The 17,006-nt window shown below is 51.5% G+C and overlaps 4 protein-coding genes and 1 non-coding gene across 5 annotated transcripts; all 5 read left to right on the top strand.

Annotated features, from left to right (window-relative positions):
- Window positions 1-5,175: 5,175 nt before the first annotated feature.
- GUITHDRAFT_63148 (hypothetical protein) lies at window positions 5,176-6,049 on the top strand (the record flags this gene model as incomplete). Its single annotated transcript, XM_005841888.1, has 7 exons — window positions 5,176-5,298; window positions 5,348-5,416; window positions 5,462-5,518; window positions 5,572-5,656; window positions 5,709-5,757; window positions 5,807-5,897; window positions 5,969-6,049. Coding segments are annotated over 7 exons (555 nt in total), but the record flags the coding sequence as incomplete, so codon positions are not given.
- Window positions 6,050-7,201: 1,152 nt separating this feature from the next.
- GUITHDRAFT_159108 (hypothetical protein) lies at window positions 7,202-8,946 on the top strand (the record flags this gene model as incomplete). The annotated part of the gene is made up of 3 exons (XM_005841887.1): window positions 7,202-7,287; window positions 7,435-8,745; window positions 8,860-8,946. The coding sequence occupies exons 2-3, from the start codon at window positions 7,621-7,623 to the stop codon at window positions 8,944-8,946; spliced, it is 1,212 nt and encodes a 403-aa protein (XP_005841944.1). The 5' UTR covers window positions 7,202-7,287; window positions 7,435-7,620.
- Window positions 8,947-9,851: 905 nt separating this feature from the next.
- On the top strand, window positions 9,852-9,923 carry GUITHDRAFT_t5. Its single transcript has one exon. It is a non-coding gene; the product is annotated as a tRNA-Trp (tRNA).
- Window positions 9,924-11,536: 1,613 nt separating this feature from the next.
- GUITHDRAFT_149922 (hypothetical protein) lies at window positions 11,537-11,742 on the top strand (the record flags this gene model as incomplete). Its single annotated transcript, XM_005841886.1, has 1 exon — window positions 11,537-11,742. A coding segment is annotated over one exon (206 nt), but the record flags the coding sequence as incomplete, so codon positions are not given.
- A 2,579-nt stretch (window positions 11,743-14,321) lies between these two features.
- Window positions 14,322-15,535, top strand: GUITHDRAFT_91497 (hypothetical protein). Its single transcript, XM_005841885.1, has 2 exons — window positions 14,322-14,507; window positions 14,554-15,535. Exons 1-2 carry the CDS (start codon window positions 14,442-14,444, stop codon window positions 15,253-15,255), a joined length of 768 nt encoding a protein of 255 aa, XP_005841942.1. The 5' UTR covers window positions 14,322-14,441; the 3' UTR covers window positions 15,256-15,535.
- Window positions 15,536-17,006: the final 1,471 nt, after the last annotated feature.

Genomic DNA, 17,006 nt, shown 5'->3' with positions numbered 1-17,006 from the left:
TTGTCTTCTCCACCTCCCTTCCCTTTCCCTTGCACCTACACATGCTGCATTTTGACTCCGTGGCGACGCAGCATCTGAGGCAGGCTCGGTACCTTCACCATGGCGCCACCGTCAATCAGGGAGGTTGTTGCGTGGCTGGAGGAGGGGGGGGAGAGCAGGAGGAGGGTAGACGAGGAAACAGTCAGACAATCGGATCCTCTCATGGGCATGACGGCAGCGCACGTTGCTGCCATGACGGACAAGCGGGCGGCAACTCAGAGCCTGTTGGAAATGGACGAGGCTTTGTTTGCGGTGAGCAACAAGAGCGGGCAGAAGCCTTCACATCTTGCGGCTATGAGGGGACATGCTGCGATCTTGGCGATGATTGCTCATCGTCGCGACATCTCGCATGATACAGACGGGCTTGGAAATACTCCATTCCATTATGCTGCCATGCACGGTCAGTCCGCCGCCCTCGACCAACTGCTCGCTCTTTACCCTGATGGTGCGCACACAAAGAACCACCATGGAGACTCCCTGCTCCACCTGGCCGTCATGAATGGCAGCGAGAAATCTGGAGCAGTGTGCTTCCTGTTGGAGGCGGATCCCTCGCTGCTCGCTATCCCGGACAACCATGGGCGCACTGCGGTGCATATGGCCGCCGGCGCTGGGAATCGTCATTTGTTAGAGTTGTTCTACGAGAAAGACAGGCAGTGTCTGGGCTGGACCGATAACATGGGATGTCTTCCAGCTCACTTCTCCGCTGCTAACGGGCAAACGGGAGCGCTGGAGTGGATGGGGGAGAGGCAGGAGGGCTGTTTGCTGGCCAAAGACAGGGAGGGCCGAGCTTGCTATGAGCATGCGGAGCAGCATCTCCAGGTGTTCTACCTCTGTGGCTCATCCTCTTGATACTCTTGCAGGCGTCAGCAATGCGATGGCTGCAGGCGAACGGCTTCGCCCCGCAGCGGGTGTCTGGGAGCTCCTCCGGGAGTGCATAGATCGGATTTGCCCTTCAGCTCCTTCGCCCCTTGTAGAGGCAGGGGGAAGACCGTGCGCTTTGCTCGATCGCATGACAGAGATGCATCCGATCGGCGATCAGCAGGTGCGGTTCAACGGTTGTGAGCGGCTTGCCGTGGTGCAGGGTGGGTCGGACTGAGTTGACCGTACGGTAGGTCACCGTCACTGACGGAGGCTCCGAGTTTGAGTCGGAGCTCATCTGGCAGTCCGATCGGATGAGTGACGGCGGCACTGAGTACAGGCGGCCGAGTCCGATCACCGCCGGGAGGCAGTGACGTCACGAGTCGTAGTGAGTCGCGCATCATGTGATCCGGTCACCGTGCCACAACACTGGGCTTGAAACTTGACTCTGTGCAGTGCAACTTACAGGCTCCGAGCGGCGGCGAGACTTGACTCAGTAGTGAATCAGACTGCGCCGCGGTCACCGTCACGGTCAGGCCCGGCATCACTGTAAACTTTCAAGTTGTCCCGGGCCTCCGAGTCACCGAGTCTGATATTTCCGAGTCAGTCACAAGTTAACCCGTGACCCGGAAGTTTTAGTAATGCGACGAGTGAAGCCTGAGGCTTTGGAGTCCGACTGACCAAGGCTTGCCGCGCATCACTGATGGCATTCGAAACTCATCCAAAGGGGAACTCAATATCAATTTATTCCGGAACTCACCGTGAATATTATTGGCAACTTCACAGGCTTCAACGGTGGCACGGGCCACCAGTCACATAAGTTTACTCCAAGCGTGGCGGCCCGGAGTCTGAGATCCGGCCGCGAGGCCACGACCCTTGGGTGCGCGGAACTCTGTCGGAGCCGACTCGGCGAGGTTGCCGTGCATTGCACGAATCGTTCCCCCAGTACGTTTTTGAGAGGTCGACATTGGACTACCACCCGGGCCCCCTGCCTGACCCCCTTTTCAGCAGTCGGAAAGACCCCTCTCCCCTCTCTCCCCTCGAGGGAGCCACCCCCCCTGCATCCCTTAGTTCACTAGATTACTTTACACACTAGTAGGCTACCGTATGGTATTTGAGATCTGCTACCACCCCTCCCTCGAAAAGTTGCTGGGTTCTACGACAGTGGGTAGGGTATTTAGTCCTTGCCTTACCAGCAATGTAGGACTTTCAAAGTGATTTATAGGGTGGGTGGTGGACGAGCTGGGGGGTAGTGGCGGAAAGGTCGTAGGTACATTTTGAGAGGTCAGATATTTTCAATATATATTTTATGATTCCCTTTTTTGGGTTAACTTTTCCTCCGGCCTACCCACCAAAATCTCCACTCACCCACCCACCCACCCACCCACCCACCCACTCACCCACCCACCCAACAACACACCCACCCACCCACCGGGCCACATACATACCGTCACTGCCCGGTGGCAACTTGAGAAGTTGCCAGGCCAGGCTCAGGCTGGCCGCATATGACTGCGTGGCGGGCCTGGCACTGAGCCTCCGACACCGGGTCACGCCCGGCCCGGAGTCAGTGGCCCGGCCACTTGACTCTGACTCGCCGGTCCGTAACTAGCCGCGGAGTCACAGTGAGTACGGCGGCCCGGGCGGTAAATAGGCTTGGCTCAGTGACCGTTGTTTATCGTACTCCCCAGTACGGTCTGCCAGCCTGTGGCACGCCGCGGCGGCCGCCGCACTGCGGCAGGCCAGCCCGGCAGTGAACGCCGGGCACGGTGAGTGCCAGTCACCGTAGCACGCGGCGCCAGGCCCGCGGCCGCTCACTCAGTCAGGGCCGGCCCGCCGGCCGCCGCTCGGACGGGAGCCCCGTCCGCGCCGAAGCCTCAGGGATCCGATTCAGATACCGTACCGTGACCGGTGTTCTTGTGCCGAGGCTTGCGGCACAGAAACTTGAGAAAGTTGATCTTCTGTCCGGTCAAGGATTCACAGAGATTCACAGGCCTTTACTACCCATCTGTCCACATCGATTCGGTTCTGACCCACACCTACCCCACCCGCCGATTTAAAAACTTCTAACCCTACCCCATCGCACGGTACCCGACCCCGGCGGTACCCCTGTTGTCACCTGACTGCCATTTCTGACTCAAGCATGCAGCACCCCCCGGGTCAATAAAGAGACCCCACCCTCGTGCTACAAAGCGAGAAATGTATCTGGTAATGAATTTTCAGGAGGTGGGACCCTGTGGCCAATATCAACTACGATCTTTTAATGACCCCCGACCCCCGTCCCTCCATGACCCCTATACCCTTGCCACCCCCACATTAGACACAGAAGTCAAATTTTTTGGCAACCCTCTACCCAAACTCAATACCCCACCCCCTTTCGACAAGATGTAGAAAGCAGGTGTGGTGTTCGGAGTTACCATCCCCTTCTTCAAAATGTTCTACCTACCTAGAAACCTGACACCACCCCATTAGGTCCACCAAAGAACTTTCCGTCTCGACGGTAGGTCCTGTGAAGCAAGGGATACCACCGGTGCTGGGTGAAAGAAATGTACCCACCCTGTCGTCCTATTTCATTTGACCCATTGTTGTAACCCCCCCCACCCCCCCCATTGGCCCCATCGTCACTAGAGCTAACCGCACACCCCTCATTAGACCATGAATATGACCGGTGTCAAATTTTACTTCAGGATGCCCCAACCCCCCTAGTGCGGAATTTTAAAGAAGAAAGCCCCACCCACCAATTTTGTAACCCCACCCACCCTTAGAAATTTTATTCTACCCCCCACCCCTTCGTGTCCCTTTCGGGCAATCCAGTTGTTGATCGAGGTAACTTTGGTAGACCACCCCTTTGGCATACCCAGCAAGACCCCTACCATTCCATACATCCGTGCCCACAATCCCAGTCCAGTACCCTACCTTGAGCATGACAACCCCCCAAAGACCAACCCAGTACCCTCCTACACTACTGTTCAGGACGCTTGTTGACCCTTATCAGGTAGGTCACCCCTACGGCTTCTTGATTGCATCCCATCCCACCCCACCCCCTCTATTTTTTACAACCTGAATCGAAACCCACCCCTCCACCCCACCCCCATCCAGATGTTGATTCGTTGACCACCCTCTAGCACCCCGACCGGCACTGTCCTCTCCTCCTCACCACCACGAGAATCATACGTGTTCTGTTTCCTAGTCCTCCCTCCCTTCCTCCCTCCAGCGACTTCCTGACAGTACTTTGAGCTTCAAAGTGCTCCTTGTCTGCAGGAAAGATCTGGAGAAGTGACATCTTTCCAGCCATACCGCTCCCCCAGGTAAGCAGAGCAGCTTTAGAGCCACTGTCTTTGACCGGATCATGAAAGATACGTGCTGCAGTTGGTTTTATCTTCGGAAACGACATGAGAAACGTCTAAAGATTTTTCTGGATCTCGATTGTTCTATATGATTGCGTTCTCTGCGAACAAACAAACCGCTCCTCTCCTAGGAAACAAAGAGTAAAAGAGAGCAAGTTTACCGGATCCTCGCCAAGCTTCGAAGGAAGCGATTTTTACTTAATCCCGCAGCTGCTCGATGCAAAGGTATAGTCCTTTACGTGAAAGCCTAGATTTAATCGACTCATAGATACACCGAGCTTCATTTTCTCCGAGCAGGAGGACATGGTTCCGTTTTTGTGGTCTGTTTAGTTTGACAAGAATCGGAAGGATTGCTGAAAGTTGCATCAGGCTAGAGACACAACCAATGGTCAACGAGTTGCGATGAAGAGGGCCGAAGTGTTTTCAGATCCCCACGATCCTAATGATCAAGGAGTACCAGTAGGATGCCAGACGTGCGGAAGGTTGAATCTGACCGTTCGTCAGGTTACAGTTTTGAGAGAGGGTGCGCTACTTAGGAGACTCAATCATCCAAACATTGTACAGGTTGACGCGACATCTTTGCGCTTGTATTTTTTTCTGATTGATGTTTGCCAGCTTCATGAAATCTTCATGCATGACAATCACTGTTATTTCGTTTTTGAGTTGTGCTCATGCAACCTAAGGTAAGCGGGATTTGACACCATTTTCCTTGTCTTTGAATCTAACCTGGTTTGATCAGGGATATGTTGATTGAATTACGACAGGTTTGAAGTTTGATCAAAGTAGCTTCTCTTGATGCCTGCGCAGGACCAGTCGTTGGAACATATGCCATTGAACACGCTTAAGAACTTGTTTCGTCAGATCTTGTCAGCGGTAAATCAAGAAGAAACATTCTTGCTCTCATCGTTCTAGAATTGATGATTTCTATGTTCAGGTCGTATATTGTCATGCAAGAAGAATAATTCATAGAGACCTCAAGCCCGACAACATCTTATTGAATGCAACAAGAGATTTTGCAAAAGTTGCGGATTTTGGAATGGCACGCGCCATGCAGGTTGTCTTGAAATGCTTGAGCTTCACCGTAACGTTCTCGTAACTTTCTGCAGTTTGGCCCGGATTTCCGATATACCGATCGTCTGGTAACAGCGTGGTACAGACCTCCGGAAATCATTTTGGTAAGTGTTTTGGGGTGTTGTTGGTGTGTTGACATTTCGTTGAAGGGTGATTCCTTTTATGGAGCTCAGATCGACGTATGGAGCCTTGGATGTATATTAGTTGTGAGGATTGATTGCTGACAAGAGACATATTAATCTTGATGCTTTGCTTCTAGGAAATGATGAACCTTTCGCCCTTGTTCTCGTGCAACACAGAGATTGAATGCCTGCTCGTGATCTTTCAATTTTTTGGAACACCAAGTAATCACACAGAGTACATTTGCCTTGACTTGCGGTGCTGAATGACACTCAGATGAAGAAGACTGGCCGGGTGTCACATCTCTCCCAAACTACATTCTGCAGTATTCTCCAGCTCCCCTCGTTCCTACATAGCTGACGTCACTGGGACAGGTTTCCACGATGGAATCCAATGGAAATAACTGCAGCCTTGAAGATCCCTGATGACTCGCCCTATCGTATTAACAGTGACATGCTTGACCTTGTTTCTCGGTGCCTTCTGCTTTCCACACCCTTCTACCCCGTCTAACAGGCTAATGCAGGATGCTAGTCAAGAACCCGAACCGTCGGATCTCAGCTGAAGAAGCGCTGGACCATCCTGCCCTTCAGACACCCAGTGCGAGAGCTCTTGGATGAGTGATCCCATGTGCGTGCTGACTGACTGGTCAGATGATCCCTCCCTCGAAGCGGCACATCCGGGCAACGACAATCACGATTTCAATGATGGGGCACGTGGACACCCTCTGGAAGGAAGTGAGCATGAGGAGACCTTGGAGGAATCAGGCGGCGACAACATGGAGTTCGAGGATCGTCCACATGACGACAGCATCGGCTCACGACCGGCGGACGAGGAGGCGAACACGGACAGGGTTGCTGAACAGGTGGAGGAGACAAATGGTGTCTGTCTGAAGGCGGCGAATTCAGCCAACCATGGGAACTCCGAGCTAGACGAGACCACCTCGTCTCAAGTGACATCCTCTACACCCACCGGCAGCGAGCATTCGGTACATACCTCCCCATCTGGATAGAGCGAATTTTGCGGAAGAGAACAGATCGAATACTACCTTCTGCTTGTTACCCGGCGTCAACTTGTATCTTTGATGTACATCTTTTTTGAATCTATATGACTTTTCTATTCATTTTCAACACGGTAGGCAGCTTTATTAAATTCCATCGTGGAGTGCAATCATCCTTTTTTGAAAATTGCTATCGAGAACTTCAAAGAATATGTTATGCTCCCAGTGCGATCAAAATTTAATCGTCAATGTAGCAATTTACTTCTGAAACGGAGCTGAACAATCTTGTCTTTAAGATCCATCACACACTCTGTACATCAATTCTTCACCACAAGCTCACAGTTACCTGGTACCTCTGCACAGCTACAGCCAGAGAGCATATCTCTCTCCTCCCTCCTTCTTCCTCCCTCCTCCCTCCTCCCTCCTCCCTCCTCCTGCCTCCTGCCTGCTGCATCCAGTGCGCTCTTACCGATCGTACCCTGCATTATTGCAATCGCAGGTTCCTTGATCGTTACATGGGTGGTAACGACTACCATGATGGAACGATAGGGTACATGATTCTTATTTTTGTCACCTTCGTGACAATTGGGTGGGTACTTAATATAGTAAACTACCGGTGTACAACAAAGAAAAAAGAAACTGTCAGAGCTCAGTTCTCCTAGCCCCTCTGCCCCCTTGGATGCGCCATGGGCAGCAGCGGACCGGCCGTATGCAGCGTGCGGTAGGGAGGCGGGAGAGAGGCTGAGGAAGAAGACTGGCTCCTGCCTTGAGCTCCTTCATCTTGTCTAGCTCGTGCGTCACTCAGCTCGAGCTGGACATAGGGCTGTGGACACGTTGTCCTTCGATGAGAGGATACAGGTGAGTCAATGGCACTACGTCCGCGTGCCATGCGCCGGGAGCTGGTGGGGTGTGTGCTCGGATGGAGGGATGAACTACATCACCATGTTATTGATCTGCTCACGTTTGTGCTACTTTGACCGCTTTTAACTAACACGATTGCCTCAGGTCACAATCTGGATCAATTACCCCTGCTTGTTGCTCATTACCTGGATCCTCTGCTGTCAGGCGCTAGACTCACCCCTTTCACAGCCTGCTAGGTTGTTCCAACATCCAGCACTCCATAGATCAGCTGGAGCCTTCGACTTTCTTTCCATCAAACATCGTTCTCCAACCATTTCTCAGGAAGAGAGCATGGCTTCCGTCGACGTCACCGACGACACCAGGAGGGCGGAGTGCGAGCATTTCGAGAGCGTGGTCAAGGCGTTCTTGTTCTACAGAGAGCATGCTCTGAACGTTGTCAGCAAGGCGGAAGTCAGCTACGCGCGGTTGCCTCCAGCTCATCAGGCAATTCTGAGCCACTTACCCGCCAAGTTCAGCGCGCAGAAGCAGTGTATAGAGGTGAACCAGCATTTCCTGAACACAATCATCGCACATGCTAGTGGATTCACTGGCAACAGTCACCTGTTGCAGGGTGCAAGGACCGAGTTCAGCTACATCTCGCCACAAGGCCTTGACATGGACAAGATTCGATGCACATTGCGGCAATTCGTTCGGGATTGGAGCTCGGATGGACTGAGCGAACGGAACCAAAGTTACAAACCGATCACAGATGCGCTCCAGAACTATTACTCCCATTATCCGATCGAGCAACGATACCAACTTCGAGTACTGCTCCCAGGAGCTGGGCTTGGCAGGTTGACGTACGACATCGCCAAGTTGGGTTTCTCTGCCCAGGGTTGCGAGTTCTCATACCAGATGCTGCTTTCCTCCAACTTCATCCTCAACTATGCGCCGGGAGAAAAGATGCTCGCTCTGCATCCCTGGGTCCTCTCGTCCTCCAACGTGTGGGATGCGGAGGCCCATCAGCTGAAGCAGGTGCTCGTGCCTGACGAGCTCCCGGGGGGGCTGCCGCCCAACGTCGATTTCAGCATGGTGGCGGGAGACTTCTTGGAAGTGTACCGGAACCAGCGAGGGGAGTGGGACTGCGTTGCCACATGCTTCTTCCTGGACACTGCCTCCAACGTCGTGCAGTACGTGGAGCACATCCACACGCTCCTGGCTGACGGAGGGATTTGGATCAACCTGGGACCCCTCCTCTATCACTACTCAGACTCCCAGGACGTGGACTCTACCGAGCTCTCCTACTCGGAGCTCAGAAGCATCATACAATACTACGGATTCGAGGTCAAGGAGGAGTCGGAGCGGACCTGCTACTACACACAGAACCCCAACTCAATGATGCACACCGTCTACAACTGCGCCTTCTTCGTCGCTATAAAGAAGCCATCAAGGGGCTTCGTTCCCAGCGCATCGCAGGTACCTGTGTTGCCAAACCAGACGAGCTATGGCGTTTCCAGCCCTCCCTCGTTCGCTTCCGGTGCGCATACTCAGTCACATTCCTGATCGACCCTCTCACGACTTGTGCTGCAGATAGCATCGCCGCACCTTCGCCGCAGCATCTGTGAAACGAGGGTATCCTGCGCTTCAGGCTATCAAAGGCCTGATGTACAACTCTGACTCTCCGGTTTCCACGGTCGTCATGAATGGTGGGGATTCGAAGGGAAGATTGGTTTCATCTGCCATAGCGTCTGGCACCTTTGCCAACCCCAGGTGGTATCAACTTTCATTATTGATATTCTTCTAAAAGAATAAGATTACGGACTGCTCTCCAGCTCTCCCTCCCTTCCCTTCCTCTCTCCTTCTCTGGTCAGTCGATCTGGCTCCTTCTGCTCACTACATGTGGCTTGATGGCCACATCAGAATACCTCTCAACTTCCCCTCCCTTGTTCCTGCTTGCTCCAAGCACAGTCAAATCACACGATCGAGTAGGGCATGAGTAGCCTTCAACTGCCTATCGCTTTTCATCTACGAACAGAGGGTTGAGCATAAAACTCTTTAGGATATGCAGAAATTAACACGGGGGCCATGGAGAATCTTCACTAAACTGGTAGGAGGGAGGAGGGAAAGGTCTTTTGCGCAATCCTGTTGAAAACAGATCGCAAAGTTTCACCGCGAAGCGGGAGTCTGAACTAAAGGGAGAAGCAAATGGATCAGTCGCATATGGTATGTAGAGAAGTCTGAATGCGGATACAGGAGTATGCTCTCAACAGCAAAGATTGACGGTTTTCGGAGAGGGAGGAAGGGGGAGGAGATGGGAGGAGGAGGGGCCACATGAATGGAAAAGAGGACAGCACAGGATGGTTTGCAGTGTACGTGAGGGATAGACTATAGCGCTATCAAGGAAGCGGGGGAGGAGGTGGAAGGTCGATGGTGGTTGTTCGGGGAGAGGGCGAGGAGACGAAGACCTCAGACTTTCACTGCGCATCGCGGTCTTGAACAGCACGGCCTCTGCATTCAGCCCGTCCTGATGGCGGCCGCCATTGCCGTAGGTCATGACCTCCATTTCGCAAGAGTACCATCGTGACGTGGTGGCGCAATGGTAGCGCGTTCGACTCCAGATCGAAAGGTTGGGGGTTCGATTCCCTCTCGCGTCAGTTTTTGTCTCTCTGCGCGGCCTGTCCCCGCTGGACTCCGGCCGTGCCCCTCGGTCGCCGCCCGCTGATGATCCGGTTCGGCGCGTGCCAGGCTGCGGCCCGAATCATACGGTACAACAGCCGAACTTGAACGGTGCGTAAGCTGTTTAATCTTTCGGGGACACAAATTGCAGACCTTGATTTTTGCCGTTTTCTTGATTTTCGGCAAGTTTTCTTAGGGTTAGGGAAATTAATAGGGTAGGGGTCCATCGCTTTTTGATTTGTCCCGGTTGCTTCAAAGCACAAAGCAGTCAAAGTATAGGGTAGGGGTATTTGGAGATGTGGTGGGGGTCTATTTACTGCCGAACAATGGCGCGCGGTAGTCGCAGGAAAGCTGATGATGAGGATGTAGCTTGATATTTTAACATGTTTCTTGCACTTGAATCACAACCAAGATCATTCTAAAAGTATATGACTCACGAGAAAGTTGTAACATCATGAGTTATTCATCATGTTGTAATATGAAAATGTGATTTGGTCGCCTCGCCAAACTCATGAACCCTAAACCCAAAGATGGCAATGGAAGCATGTTGAGTGTGTTGAACACTTCATTCGATTGCATTTTCATATTATGAACATATTGCAAGCATGTCGAAGTTCATCAAACTGATTCAACAGTTCTTTTTGTCATCGGTAATCATTGTCGATTCGTACTGCATTTTCTTCTCTACATTCTGAATGCGATGAAAGATCATTCAAGTGCACTAATCCCCACCTGAACCGATGTTTTACACTCTGTTGAACCTGTCCAAGTCAGAGATAGTTGAGTGTAGGCTTATTACACAACGACAAATGGACTTTTTATACAGTTTTTCTGCTTGTAAATTCCTGACACAACGAATTCAGACCGAATGTCAGTGTGAATAGACTGGAATCATGAAGCTGCACAACGCTCAAACCCTTATGATCTCGAAATCTATATCTATGACTGACAATTCCTTTCATTCTCTTGCGTATTGTACCTTGTTTGTATTTCTCGCTCATGATTTTGTTGGGATTGTCTGCTAAATGTGAATTTCCAACATTGGATCGGTTTACATTGTTCATGATTTTGTTTCCACATTTATGAACCAAAACCAGAGAGCAACCATCTTCAATCATCTCAAGGAAGCACATGCAAAGCATCACGAGCCTCGACAATGGGAAAATGCTTCAATTTTGCATTACGAAACTATTTCGTTGACCTCCCCTCTTCGACACATACTTGCAATTATGCTAGAGTGACAACATGGAACGTCAAAGAATTTAAGAAAATCTGAATCAGAATCATACAAGAGGTGATCACCTTTGTATTCTAGATGGTTGCGTTGGTGGTTCATGATCAATTGCGTCCGCAAATGCATGATTTGGAAGGGGCCTCTTTTTCACCTTCTGCAACCAAGTTTGACGCGAGGTCTGAATAAAACACCTGTCCGCGTTCAAACTCGGCGGCTCTGTCACAGAAAGTCTACTCCACGCATCAAACTGCAATGGTAGACATAGTTTTAGGTGTTCATCATTGGGATTGACAAGTTTCTTCACAAGTTTCAAGAATACTGTTCGAAATTCAAGCGTGGAAGTGGAGTATTATCTCCATGTTTGCTGTGATAGCAGCTTTCTTTCAGATACGAACTGAGTTCCAGATGCCTAAATCGAGTTCCATGAGTCGAGCAATGAATATCCGAGTGAACAACTGGAGTTTCCTACATGAAAAGCCTGGGCAAACCTCAGTTCCAACATTCCTGCACTCGTATCAACACCAACATTCGCGAGCCCATGAAAGCATCATATTCTCACCTCAATATGAATTATCCATAGGCAAGTGAAATCTCACAAAAGGAAGGAGACGATATCGTCATGACACTGACGTTAGGTTCAACTCGTTTTTAGATGCCTACTTGATGAGCATGACAGAACTAGCGAGGACTACATAGCAAATTGTGAATTTCCTTCCACAGCACAAACTCGAAGATTCCTCCGGCACGGCAGCTCAATCCGTCTCCAAACCAACTGTCTATTGGAGGGGTGTCCATGAAATACCAAAACAACCCAGACTTCACCGCTCCCCGTGAAATCTTCCCCAAACGCCACATCAAAATATGCAGAAAAAAGCAAATTTTGTGAATTTGCTGATTTCGATCGCACAAAAAACAATGAATATAGCTCTGATGATCCAGTTTTCACTATCTGAAGTTCGATTAGGTACCTATGATTCAATTCTAGTCCTTCATACAACCGTTTCACACTGCGCGACATGCCTGCAAGCACTTTCATAAATTGTTTGCAGCACATGCTTTTCGATAACAAAACGGCGATTTCCCAGATTTTGTCATCTTCAAGTTGTCTTATCTCAGCAATGGATGGGTCTCTTCTTGTGCGGTTTTCATCAACGGAACGTGCCCGTCCTCCTCTTTCGTATGCCACCATTTTCGCGCCCTCTCCGTTTCGGAAGATGCTGTATGAGGGTCTTCAAATCAGGGCCCTTTGGGGGGATTTGGGCCCCTCAAGGGGCCCTGTGTCCCCGAAAGATTAACTTAACTTAACTTTGAGTAAAGACTGCTTCAACGTAAGCGGCAGTGTTTCAATGTTTTTGCCAGGCTAGCCTGGCGTGCCAGTGACTCTTCAAGCCTGCAAGTTGAAGTGGCGGGACTCCTCCGCGGGCCGGGCCGGGCCGGGCGGCGTTAGTGTACGGTCACACTCAGGCTGTCACCGGGCCGGGCCGGGTCCGCGGCCGCCGGAGTCACACTGACAGTAGTGACCGGGGCAGACCGGCGACTGATCGGACCGGCCCGGGACCCCGTCCTGGCACCGGTGACCGTCTGACGGGGCCGAGTTCGAGCGGCCCTGGCCGGCGGATGATCCCGGACGGTCCGATCCGGGCCGGGCCCGCCCGGCCCTGTGGGCGCGGCCCGGCGGGCACGGCCCGCGGCGGTGCCAGTGGGCCCTGCTGACTCGCCGCCGGTGCCATGATATGAGCCGGCCGCCGGGAGTGAAGTGACGAGCAGACTGACAAAAAAAACAGTCAGGACCCCTCAAGCCTGATGTTCCTGGATGACTATGATATCCTGGTTTGCAAGACCTATATATTCTAGGGGTGGGGTGGCTAGGAAAGGGGTGCAGGGCAGTGAACGGTACCCCAAAGGCCTACCACAGATACAATCATGGGGTTATTTCGTCTACATTGGAGGGGTGCTGGTGCTGGTTTTGTGTTGAGACTGCTTGGGTAGGGTGAATGAAGTCACGGATAAAGGGTGGGGTGATTTCGTTGTAGTAGGGGTATCAAATGGATCAGAAAGGCTCGTTGTGGAACGGAGGGGTAGGGGTCCTATCCAATCCAGACCTGGTGTTAAAAAGGTTCTTGATTCTGAGGGGTAGGTAGGGTACCTCCAAAAATGGGTGTGGCGATAATGGAATTGTGGAAACAAGCGGGTAGGGGTAGCCATTTAGAGGGTGGGGGGTAGGAGATGTATAATCAGACGGGTAGCCGAAGTACCCACCCCTGTAGTTCTAAAACAAAAGGATAAAGGGTGGATGAAGGGGGTCGACATGGGTCATGCCGGGAATTACCTCGTTACTTCCTGTGATGTTCTGTGAATCTGTAGAGAGTTCATACCAGGTCATAGAATGCTACGGATAATTGTATGTCTCATAGGACCCATCTAGGCTGCAGGTCCTCTACCGGTACAGCAGCCAGCAACTAATAACTTCCCACCCAGTACCTTTTCTTCATACTATCAGTTTTTACTTACATTATATTGATGCATTTTTGGAGTACAAATCACAAGCATTTTGAAAACCAAGGTTTTGAGTTGTACGAACCAAAATACCCCCTGTGGTAACAGCTGTCCCCGGTCGAACGGGTGCTGTGCCGCGCCGCCGCCGCGCATGGCGAGATAGGCAGGAGGATGGATAGAAAGGATGGGTTAATGCGCTGAAGAGAGAGCATGCAATGGTTTGAGATCGAGTTAATCCATGTAGTTGAAATCCTTGTCATATTTGGGTGTTTAGGTATCGATGGTGAGGAGGAAAGGGGACTCTGCCGCGGAATTATGTTTTTGTTTCCTCCACTTTATCTCTCTTTGATGCTTGCTAGCGATTCATGCACGATTGACCGAAATACCTTTAAGTTCCTCTCGCATTGCATCAGACTCTATATGAGTTCCTCATTTATGCTGTTCTTGTGTAAAGATAGTTGGCAAGTGCTATTCTCTGCACCTTGTTAAGCCAAGACGTATTTTCCGTGAGCGCTTCCTTTGCTCTGTCGCCAATGCAACAGGATGTCCTCCTTGTTGGTGTGATGTATAGATAACATGTGGTAGATCAAGAAGTGCCTCTACCATACTTCGAACTCGTCCTGTTCTAGTGTCCTGACTTCATTCCAGTGCCAGGATTGCCCCTAGAAGACCTGTAGATGGCATAATTTGCGACGATCCTTTTATCAGCTTTGAAGCAGCAGAACGCTGAACATTTGGATTTTTTATTACGTCTTAGCTGCAAAGCATGGTACTGAACTTTGATGTTGGCTTCTCCGAGGATGAGAACCTCAAGTGGAGGAAGTCGATGGAGGTTCTTTGCACTGTGCTGCTCGATGGGTTGTCTGAACAACTGACAGGACACACACGTGATACAAGTGCCATTCATGGGAGATGAATCTGCTGGATTCTTTGCTGTGTATGATGGTCACGGCGGCAAAGAGGCGGCGGACATTGCGTCCGCCGAATTGCACAAATTCCTGGAGAAGGAGCTTGCTCCAGGGAAAAATGGATCGGTGAAAGCTAGTTTTATGAGCGCATATGAGCAGATGGATGATAGACTGAAATTCGACGCTTTGTACATGGGTGCAACGGCTGTCACATGTTTGATTCGTGAGGAAGCGAATGGGACCCGGAAGCTGTATGCTGCCAATGCTGGTGACGCTCGGGCAGTTTTATGCCGAGATGGGAAGGCTGTTCGTTTGACAAAGGATCATAAAGCTTCCGACCAGGAGGAACAGGATCGCGTCACCGCCAGTGGTGGTTGGGTGTCGATGAATCGCGTTCACGGCGTCCTGGCAGTCTCGAGAGCCCTAGGGGATCACGCGATGAAGCAGAGTGTGATTAGCGAGCCTCATTTCTGGGAAGACGATCTGACTGATGGTGACACCTTCGTGATTATTGCTTGTGATGGGTTGTGGGACGTCTGCAGCGACCAGGAATCAGTTGATCTAGTCAAGGATGAGCCAGATGCGCAGGCTATGTCGCAGAAACTTATTCAGACCGCATTGGATAATGGAGGCAAGGACAACATCAGTGTGATGGTTGTCCGTTGGTCGTGAACCAGTTTTGAAGAAGGCAAGATCCTTGAAGTGGCTAGGCCGCCGTTATGAATATGAAATGCGCAAGTTGTTCCATCTGCAGCTTCTTCAATTTTCATGAATCTCTGCACCAAGCGCTTTCTCGGCCTTTTAAATGACTTGCAAACATCCTTGATTCACGTTCGCATCGGTGGATATGCGTATCAAGTGGAGTTGTCGGAAATTCTTTCGTGAGCGAACGCCATGAGCTCAGTTAAATTTTTCGTGACGTGGTTTTGCAAGGATGCGAATAGAATCTTAGAAAAAAAAAAGACTGCAGGCACTGCGAATCACATCGCGCGTATGATAGGAACCGATTCATTCATTGCCCTGACATTTGTAGCAACTTGATAGTACAGGTATCTCTCAAATATGGTTGACCTTCCTAGTCACAAACCAATGTGTAGACTACCTCACTGCCACATCAGAAGTAATTTGTTGAGAACAAGCTCGCCTGCTTCCTAGTCAGAGTTGCACTGGACCAACATGCTTGAAGTACCTTGTATATCTTGACTAGAAGCACTCCAACGTAGAGACAGAGACAGAAATATGCACTTTGATATAAGGCGGCGATGATTCGCTGCTCCTCTGCATTCAACTCCGAGAACTAGAAGCATGTAACGGAGCGTTTCAGATAAGTTTGTCAGAAGGAAGGAGAGGATGTAGAGGGAAGAAGTGAGATGTGATGGGAGGCTGATGAGAGAGAAAGTGAGCAAGGGGAAGAGAGACGGCAAGGGAGGGAGGGAGGGTAAGGAGAGAAGAAGGGAGCGAGCGAGCAAGCGAGAAAGGGATGGATCGATGGGGGGAGGGAGGGAGGCGGGGGAGGGGAGCGAATGAGGTGGGGATCACCTTTTCTACGAGCGGTGAGAACAACCTGTCGATCCACAGCTCATCACCCTGAGGGTCTTGATTTTGGCACCGCAACATGAGGTCCTTTCTACATAGGAGGAGAAGCATGTGAAGGCCTGGAAATGACGACCATCTCTCCGCACCTGTTGAGGCTCTTGAAGGTGACGCCATGTCCTCGAAGAGCGATGGAGGGATGAGAGGTTCTGACGAGGAGCGGGAGGTGGAAACCTGGAGATGGTTCAGCACAGCAGGGAGTTCAGGGATGTCTCTTGCGGTACAGGAGGCAGGAGGGACTTGAAGTGAGACGGTCAAGACAACTAGAAAGGTGAATGTCATGGAGAGAGCGACGAAGAGCATGGAAGGTTGCATACCAAACATGACGAGGCAGCGTGATGAGAACCTTGCTCCTGCTGCTGCGCCCCCTGCCGCCGCCGCCGCCGCCGCCGCCGCCGCCGCTGCTCCTCCTCCTCCTCCTCTACTTCCTGAGCGCAGACATCTGCTCCTCTCCCTCCTTCCTGCTCTCCCCTCGCTTCCGCTTCTCCTAGGTACCATGGTCGCCTCAGTCGCCTCGCCCCCCCGCTTCCATTGCATAGGTGCTGTGCTGTATGAGCCCCTTCACTAATCCGCTGGGCTGGCTTGACTCTCAAGTTTGTTGGGGGAGGCGGAAGAAGTCTGCGCTAGAGGACAGTAGCGAGAGGCTGGAGCAGGAGCGAGGACAGGGGAGGGTAAGAGCGGAGCGAGGACAGGGGAGGGTAGGAGCAGAGCGAGGACAGGGGAGGGTAGGAGCAGAGCGAGGACAGGGGAGGGTAAGAGCAGAGCGAGGACAGGGGAGGGTAGGAGCAGAGCGAGGACAGGGGAGGGTAGGAGCAGAGCGAGGACAGGGG

The sequence above is a fragment of the Guillardia theta genome (assembly GCF_000315625.1).
Source record: "Guillardia theta CCMP2712 unplaced genomic scaffold GUITHscaffold_2, whole genome shotgun sequence".
Lineage (NCBI taxonomy): Eukaryota > Cryptophyceae > Pyrenomonadales > Geminigeraceae > Guillardia > Guillardia theta.
Note: the sequence above shows the minus strand (reverse complement) of the source record. Positions and strands in the feature narration are given on the sequence as shown.

Bases quoted from the DNA above. Each gene is read 5' to 3' on its own strand.
- GUITHDRAFT_91497 (XM_005841885.1), top strand. From the start codon at position 14,442: ATGGTACTGAACTTTGATGTTGGCTTCTCCGAGGATGAGAACCTCAAG. The intron at 14,508-14,553 runs GTTCTTTGCACT...AACAACTGACAG, and splicing joins AGTGGAGGAAGTCGATGGAG to GACACACACGTGATACAAGT.